Here is a 9,620-nt window from a genome sequence, read left to right on the forward strand (position 1 = left end):
AAAAAAAAAACCCCTTGCGACTTTTTTTTTTTTTGGGGAAAGGGGGGGGGGGGGGTTGTCTCAGTTAGTTCACTGTCCAACCCCCTTTTTTATTTTTTTTGCAATCACCCCTTACCTTTTTTATTGGCTTATCCTTAATAAACAAACTCACACACCAAGCGAATCCAGCGTTGTTCTATTCCAATCCGACACTCACACCCAGTCCAGCGCTTACTGCCTCTTTCATCAATGGGAGACAGCTGTCTCTTCCTGGGTCTTGCAGCTGACACCCTGATGACCATGTTTTATAGATTGCATTGAAGCCTCCTGGGATCTGTGACAACAAGTATCCTAGGACATTGCAGGCATCAGGGGGCTACATCATTCTCACCTATGTGAGAAGTGAGGAAGGACAGTTACAGGAACCTTAAAAAAGGTATTTAAGAAAAACAAAAAATAGATTATGTGACTCTGTTAAATAAGGGGCAAGAAATAATACTGTGCACCATGGAGAATAAGGGTGAAGGACCACTTTAAATTAGAGTTACATGCATCATTCGTCCCATCATTAGGTAGGGCAAACAGTTCATTTTGTTACCAGATTCTTTTTACAATGTGCTTTTTACAACAAGCAATGCACCATTTCACTATTTTGGGATCATATTAAAGGAGAACTATGGGGTAACTTTTTTTCCCATAGTTCTCTTTAAGGTCACGGGAGGACGTTAGTATATGGTGGGCTATTGTCTGCTATATGTTGAGAGTGCCGCAGCTGGGACTCGACAATACTGTCGAGATGCATCCTGCTGGCTTATTGACAGCGGGCTCTGCGTATCTAGAGGCAGAGCCAGCCATGTCCGCCCCCTCCCCTGTCCGTCCGTCCAGTCAGCTCTGGCGAATCGGAGAGGGGAGGGGGAATCCCTGTGGGGAGCGGTGACTGGCAGTCACCGCTCTCTGCAGGGAGATGATCGGGAAGAGAGCGAGCGACGTTGTGTTTTCGCTTACTTCCCGATCAATAGAGTGACGTGTGACAGTTTTATATTCACACGTCGGCTCTAACTATGGGGATGAGTGTAGTTCACTCACCTCATAGTTCACCTTTAATAACAGAAAATGGTAGAAAAATTGCTGTTGAGATCTTTTTCCTGATCTTTAGGTTACATGGGAATGTTTTACAGCTGAATTTGTTAAAAGAAAATAATTAATTGGTTTAAAAAACTAAATAAATATATTTTGTATAATATACTGTATGTATTTAGGAAAAACTTATTTTATTATCGTCCATAAAAAAGTTAATCCAAAGTACATTCATTGGCAACTTCTCATTCATCTTATGCATCCTATTTGCATTGTATTATACTTTTGAACAATAGTTTTGTGAATATAACTTATTGCAGATACAGATGTTAAAAATAAATATTAGGAAATAACATTTCCAGTGCTATATTTAGTTATGATTTGACTGGCAGTATAAACTCTATATCTATGAATCAACAGTATATTGCTTACCTGAGCCACGACACCACCCAGCCCAGTAAGAGGGTCTCCTCCACTCGCTGTCCCTGTGGTCCATGTGATCTCTGCATAATTGAACATTGCAAAGCTTAATGTCCCATCTGAAATCAGCAGAGCTTGAAATGTGTTCACCTGACAATGTAATGAAAGTATCGTGAAAAGCTTTCCTCTATTCTTTATCATCTTTTGTAGACTGGTAGGTTACATTGAAACATAAAAGACATACAACAATGTGATTATATGATTACGTTACAATTAACAAGGAACTATTTAAAACCAAGAGCTTAAATCTTGTTTGAGGAGCTTTCATTTTGTTTGATGAGACATTAAAATACCAGATATAAACTATCAGAGTAGTAAAGATTTATGTGGGCTGTATAAGCCATGGAACGAGATAGAGTTAAAGTAGGAAGTATGGAGGTTGTCCCTCTTAACCTTTGCTTCTGAAAACACTAGTTCCCTGCTTGTAATGCTGATACATGGCTTTACTTCATTGACAGAATTAAAAAGCATATTAGGATTTCTGACTTTATTCTAAGTTTCCTGATCTATATGTTTGTTCCAGATTAGTGTCTTAAAGGAGAACTATGGGGTTAAGGCTTTCCCCCATAGTTCTCCTTAGGGTAACGGGAGGACACAAACTAGCGTCCTCCCGTCACCCTAGGCTCAGTATACCGCGAGCTGTAGCTCGCGGTATACTGAGACGCCGCAGCTGAAGCGGATCCCGACAATTATGTCTGGATCCGCCCAACTGCGTGAGTGACAGCTGGCTCTGCCTATCTAGAGGCAGAGCCAGCTGTACCCACCCCCTCCCCCGTCTGTTCCGCCAGTCAGCGCTGGGGGATCCGAGCAGGGAGGGGGGAATCCAGCCACTCCCCTGTCACGGCAGAGAGCCGTGACAGGATTGAGAGGTGAGCGAACGCCGGTATGTATTCGCTCACCTCCCGATCTACTGAGCTGACCTGTGACAGTCCCATTGTCACAGGTCAGCTAGAACTATGAGGTGAGTGAAAAGCACTCACCTCATAGTTCTCCTTTAAAGAAGACAACTTAAGCCTTGCAGTGGGGTTACCCCCACGCTGCAAGGGTTACGTGCTCATTTTTGTCTAGGGTCTAAAATAACATAGAAATACTCACCCAAACTTCAGACCTGGCTGGCTGCTAGACCATTCCCTACAGCCTCACTCCCCCTTCGCTCCGGGAGTCTAAGGTCCTGTGAGTCATTACGTCCAATATAGTGTATTGGATGTGATGCCGCTGAAGGACAATCCTCCATTCGGAAGGTTTATAGAAGGTTGATATCATGACAGATTCAAGTACTTAAAGTGGTTTTATGTGAAAGTACCCTACATTTAAAAATGTTTATTAAATAATTAAAATTAATATGACATTTTACCTTCAAGAGACCCTGTCACCAACTTAAAAACTGCAGGTAAAAGCACAGGAAAATCAAGGATTTTAAATGCATGTAGTGTTTTTCCTTTCCATTTATTATTTTGTATTTACTTGCAATGTTCCTCTGAACTTGCTATCAATTGTAACTACTTCTGAAGAATAAATTCCCTAGCACAGGTCCTCCCTCCTTGCACATCACAGCCCCCTTCTTTTCTGGGAGTGTCTAATTACTCTCTGTGCTGGCCAAGCTGCTGTGCTGATGGACATGGATAGTTAGCCTCACTGAATGAAAAAAAACCTACATTTCTTTGTGCATAAGAGCAAATGTTAGGCTTTACAGGACTATGAAATAGCTGATTCCTTTGTTATTTATATAAAAATGTAAATGATTCTGACACTTCAACACTAAAAATAAGATGTTGGCAGGAATAAAGAGCAGACTGTGAAAGGTGCCTGCACATACCTGCAGCAGCTTGCACTCTGCCTGAATGCTGAGCCATTCTAATTGGGCAAAGCTTCACAGTTCCTGGTAGTCCTAAAGCTGGCCCACTTTTTCCTATTGTCCAGTGAGGCAGCTCAAAAAATTAATAGGCTAAGAGGAATATATAAGGGTAGGAACAGGACTTCCAGTAAGTGTTAAAAGCTTTTATGGATCAGAATGGTTGGCATTTTGACAGATCAGTGCACGAAAAGAAGCCGCTTTATGTATGTGCTGACACCATTCTGATCCATTACCTGCGTATTCATTATATCTTTAACAGCTTGTAGTTATGTTAAAAAGATCCTGTGACATCACATTCAAGATGGCAACTCCCGGCAGCAGTCTCAGAGCTTGTGTATGTCTCCACAAAGGAGGCTTTTACAGTTAGATAACATGCTTAAAATATGTTAAATGCACATACTGTATATTGTTTTGTTTTTGTTTATAGAGTTGTGATAAGAGTTACTACAAAGTGGAACTATACTTACCTTCCCTCCAACAATGTAACATCTACAAACTCCGCCGCTGGAAGTGACGTCTTTCCACAGTTCTCCTTTGGGTTCAACATCTTTAGCCATCTTGATTGGTCCAAAGAAGCTTGCCTGTTCACATTTTTTTTAAAGTCAAGTTCTACCTGAAGGTTTGTCATTTGAGATGCAATTGTCACATTTACCAAACACATGCCACTGCATTTGTCATGCTTTTACCCTACATTCTCATTGACCTATACGGAGGAATAAAAGCAAACTACAAACTGTCTTTGAATGATCTCAAGAGTCCCTGTATAATAGCCTTTACAAAAAAGTTATTCATAGCATTGCGCAGCCAAAACATTAAAATACAATCTAGAAAACCTAATATACTATGATTAAATATTGAAAACATTAGGTTGTGCATTACTGGAGTGGTGCTGCTTCCTCCATAAAATGTGACCTCGTCCCATGTGACTAGGAACACCCATGTGGCTGTGAACGATGGTATATTTCTAAAATGTTTCCTAATTTCTTTAGACACCCTTTTGAGGATTACGGGATCTGTTGTTTCACGATAGAAGATCTCCCCTCGTATTCCATTGTGGATATCAGCCCAAAAAGGAGCAATAAAGGCACGACCATCAGCTAGAGGAAAAGCTTCTGGAGTAAACTGGCTGACAAGAACGTTAAATGAAATCACTCCATTGTTGTTAACCTAGTAAAAAAATAAAGAAATGTCAGAGAAATAATGCTATAGCTATAAGTCAAATATAAATTAGGCCTGCTTGCCTTCATAGAACTGCAATTTATTCTAGGTGTATTATTATTAAAAGGAATCTAGACATCTAGACAAATTTGCCAGCCAACATTAAATTGCATATGACAACCATCCATCTCATACATTTGGATAACTTACAGATTTCCACTCTACCTGATGCAGCCGGCAAATGCAAATGAGGCTACTAATGGTAATATCCTTTTGGTAGGTGCATCAAATATGAGCAAAACTGGGAGAGTGTGGTGGTTCTCCCATTAATAGTTAAATCAGTTATAGGGACAATTATTTCACACCTCCAAATGGTAAATTTCAAGTATATACTGTATGTGCCAAATGTTACCAGGAATGCTAGAAAAAATGGCTGTGAGAGTGACAGGATACAGCAAACCTATGAATGTGGTGTATGATTGATTGGCAATGATCCTAGAGCCACTCAACAGAGAATAAGCAGCAAAGTTATCATTTGCTGTTTAAAAAATATAGCTTATTGTGAACATTCCTGGGATTTTTAATGTTTGATTTTTAAAGCTGCCCACACAAAATTTGTCCTCACATTTTAATCAGTGAATTTGAAGATTTGTTGACTCGATGGACATATATGTATGTATATATATATGTATGTATGTGTATATAAAAAAAATATATATATATATCATAGGTTTAATTAAATGTAACCCCCACCAATCCCAACTTTTTGTATTTTACACACACTGCAGCAATGAAGTTTCCTTGCAGCAGTTTGTTTCCCTGTCTCCTCCCACAAAGTTATTGCATTTTATATTTTTTGCAGCTGGACTTGCTAATTGTTTGTACTAAATTATGAAAAATACACTGGTAAGTTGAACATTATCTATTTGCTTGACAATTGGGTGATATTAGGCACACATAGCCCTCAGTCCACATCTGCTCTTCACTCCATTATTTTACCCCCGGGTTCACCAACACACCTGATGACTTCTATTCCAGCCATCATGGCCAAATCCTAGGACCTGTCCTGCCTCGCCCCCAAGCCTTTATCTGGAGACCACCACATACCAAACACCACCACACAATACTCCTTGCATCGCCAGAACCTCATCGGGGCCCCCCTTGCCCGGATCCTTGGCACCCACAGTAAGTCCCCATTTTTTGTTTATTTTTTCCATTTACATCCCACAGATACGGGTTGTCCCTACACCATTCACACTCTCGGGATTTGCGCTCTTATTGCTTTATTTCTATGTTCACAGGTCTCCCCCCCTGTTCATAGAGCAGCAATCCAAATTGACTGCATCCACACACACCCCACATCCCTAAGAGAGCGTTGTGCTTTTTTCTTTTCGTTATATAAAAATATTATACAACTTCCTGATGATGCTGAGGTGCAACATCCGTATATGCGGAAATGGGAACAAACCCTACAGTTAAAAATTCCTTTACCTTTTTGTACAAATGTGGGAATGGACTATTTGTAGAACACATACAGGATGTTAATGTCTTGGTACAGGACACCTTCCACATTACACATACACAACCCTTATATTCCTAACAGGTACTGACAAAGTAATTGCTCCAATGGTACACTCTGCCATATCTTTTGGCAATCAATTGAAACTAATGCATATTAAAAACTAGTGCATGACATTTTGTACCAAGTGGTTGGAGTATAGTTCTCTTTAGACCTGATATGTTTTCTGTTGAGTGTACCATTCTCAGATGCACCTTAACTGAAAGGAAATTGATCTTTCACATCTTAACAGAAGCAAAAAGACAATATCCACTGCATTGGAGATCAGAACTTGCACCAACACAAAATGACTTACCTGCTAGCATTTTGGAGATCGGATGGATGGAAGACTAAACCGCTGAGATCAACAATACAACTCCCAAGTTCACCTACATCTGGTCGCAGTAAGATGTTTCTCCTCTACCCTACTACACATATCCCCTTGGACATCTGTCTCATTGTTCACACCTATCTATTTACCTGCCTTATGCTCCAAAACTAGAGACCATACCATGTTTAGCAAACATTTTATTACAGAATGTTAAGCTGTTCATTGCCTATAGTTCTTAGCTGTATGCTTTAGGGCCTGTTCTCATGATTTCCAGGTCCTGATGAGGTCCGGATCAGGTGCGGATCTGCAGACGTAGTGCTATGTGTTTGGCCGCGTTTTGGCCGCATTTTTGATGCGTTCCAGTAAAAAAAAAAAATTTGTTGCCACGTTTTGCGTTTCCTGACCGTACAAAATGTGACATGCAGTATTTTTTCTGTCGTAACCTGAACGGACTGCGCACGTGAGAACTGTAGCCCATAAAACACATTACATTGGGATGCATTTTTAGTGCAGGAGCGTATGGATCAGGTCAGCACATAAAACGGACGTCATGTGAACAGGCCCTTACTGTTGAATATGACATTTTGTAAAGCTCCACTCCTCCACCAATAATGATGCTTTTAAGCACATAAGTTCTGGACCCATTGCTTTTATGTATACCGATCTTTGAATCTTGTACCATAATTATATGCCATTTGAGTACCTGTAACAATACACTGTCATTTTCTTGTAACCTTTTCCCGTATAAATATATTTAAATATAAAATGAGCATGTTGTTCCATGAACTTACAAAACAGAAGTCATATGTTTTAACATTATATTCACTTATTTCTGAAGAGGTAGAAACTCTTTCATCCTGGAGTAATGCATTATATTGAAATCCCCCTGGTGAGATCTTGTAGTTTTTTTTATCTTTAGACAAAATTGATTACACAAACTTTATAGGGTTGGTGTCATACAGTATTCATCACTAAATTACTTTCTGAAATGCAGTTTTAGGAAAAACGTTACTACCATTAAATCACTTACATAAAGTGCTTTGTATGGAACTCCAAAGAATACAAAAGGAACAGAAAGCTTAATTTCAGATGAACTTCCATCATCCACTTTGGGAGTTTTTGTGTCATTCTGCCAAAATGGGTACAAAATTGTCTTTGATTGTGCTGTAAAAAAAACATATATTGATATAAACATGTAGAAAAAGTCATCAATGCATAATTACATAATATCCAGCTGGATAAATAAAGATGTTCCTATACTTGGTTTATTGTTGAAACCTTCACTGGCACCTCTGATGCTATACCACCCAGTCAGAATAATGCCAAAGCATTGACAATGGCCAATTTGTCTGCCCTGTCTGAAAAGTCTTTTGACCAGTCCTCCAAGATCCTCAGTGTTTACAGAGACCATATGACTTCATCCCCCATGTGCTCCAAGATGGAGACTCTCATAGTTTAGAGTTAGGACCGCACTATAAGAGGTGCCTTGGCGCGGCAGTGCGGCTTTCACATCCTCTGCAGAAGACGTGTATCCAAACCTCTGTTATTATCCTTAGTGGTGAGACAAGTTGTTTTACATGCTGGTTTGTGAGTGTGCCATGATGCCTTTCTACTGCCATATGACCAATGCAGTCACATGCCCAGGTACCCCTTTTATATACAAAAAACTGTATGTTTATATTATTTGTCTTTAACTTTAGTTTATGTTATGCGGGCTAAATGTTTCACTAGTAAACATTTTAACATAGGTTCAATAGGTTCAATAAGTTCAAGTTTGAATATTCCTCTTACATACCTTGTAATAAGCAGAGTGCAGACCACAGTCCAAGCAGAGAAGAATAATTCATTCTGTAGCAATAAAATATAGTTAGTGAAGAGCTATCAAAACTGATCAGTTAATATACTGTACATACAGTATACAGTAATTTGTTTCATGTCCCTTTTCTATTGTCATCACTGCTAGGTCATTAGTTTATGGCATGTAAGCCCAGCAGCACACACAGGCCATTATAGCCGCAAAGGTTAAATATCAGCTATATTATGTTTCTCGTGTTCCCTGTTATAGCTGGAAGGTGCTTGTTTTGTTAAATGAATAGTAGTGACAATGGACAACGGTTTCGTTTAAGGCTGACATTTAAAGACCTTTGGGGAATGCTTTCCAATTGTACTGTAGTCAGGATAGCACACTATTCCAAACCACCACACTGTATAAGTAAGATTCAGTTCAACATATAAAGATGATATCATGTACTATTCCAGCATCCTGTACTCAGTGATCTATGGAATTATTATTATCATTATTTTTTTTCATTCAGGGATTTACTATTGTTTTTGTCTTTGTTTATTGTAGGTTTCAGTAAAATAAAAGACTATACTATAGAGTTATTAACAATTCCGTGTTTTTGAGCAACAACTGTGAATAACAGTATAAAACTATATGAACAGTGGCGTAGTGGTTAGCACTTCTGCCTTGCAGTGCTGGACTAGAATCCCGGCTAGGTCACTATCTGCAAGGGGTTTGCATGTTCTCCCTGTGCTTGTGTGGGTTTCCTCCAGGGACTGATGTGAATGTGCACTATGTTAAGTGCTGCATAAATTGTGGGTGCTATATAAATACCTGTAGTGTATAAATAATGTTATAAACCCACAATAATGGAAAAATACTATATGAGGTTAAACTGTAATGAAAGTATTCAGTATCTGAATTCCTTTTTTATTTCACATGCCTATATTTTTATCTTCATTTACATGCAGAGGGGATTGGGACACACCATATAAACTGCTCAAGGTTCTTTTAATGATCAGATTTTTTTGATAAGGTAACTTCTTTTTTCAAAAATAAAAATAAAAACTGTTGCTCTAACCCCTTTAAACGTGTTATGTAGTTTTAGACAAGCAATGAACAAATTATAACTCAACTCTAGATGTCAATCTAAGACTACCCTGTCCACAGGATGACAATACTGCTGTGTGAATTTTACTGCAGAAGAAACAGCATTGTCACCTTGTTTGAGAAAATGGAAAAATAAAGGATCTACTGGCAGGATCCACAGGTAGGAATGAGCTTCGAGTTTGGGTCGACCATGAGTTAAACTAAAAACCCAAGTTGTTCTTGGTTCGAGAAAATGGCAAATGAATGCGGTTGTTCATGTCTATAGCAACAATTACCAATAATGCACTTC

General features: G+C 39.1%; 1 protein-coding gene across 1 annotated transcript in view; it reads right to left on the minus strand.

Annotated features, from left to right (window-relative positions):
• Positions 1-8,285, minus strand: part of TECTA (tectorin alpha) — a 74,281-nt gene extending 65,996 nt beyond the window's left edge. Inside the window, exons 1-4 of the mRNA XM_018567589.1 lie at positions 8,234-8,285; positions 7,469-7,602; positions 4,271-4,558; positions 1,489-1,626 (exon numbers count right to left, since the gene is read on the minus strand). Coding sequence (XP_018423091.1) covers positions 1,489-1,626; positions 4,271-4,558; positions 7,469-7,602; positions 8,234-8,285 — 612 coding nt within the window. The remainder of the gene's footprint in view (positions 1-1,488; positions 1,627-4,270; positions 4,559-7,468; positions 7,603-8,233) is intronic.
• Between the last annotated feature and the right edge of the window lie 1,335 nt (positions 8,286-9,620).

Source organism: Nanorana parkeri, unplaced genomic scaffold (assembly GCF_000935625.1).
Source record: "Nanorana parkeri isolate BGI_ZX_2015 unplaced genomic scaffold, ASM93562v1 scaffold1070, whole genome shotgun sequence".
Taxonomy (NCBI): domain Eukaryota; kingdom Metazoa; phylum Chordata; class Amphibia; order Anura; family Dicroglossidae; genus Nanorana; species Nanorana parkeri.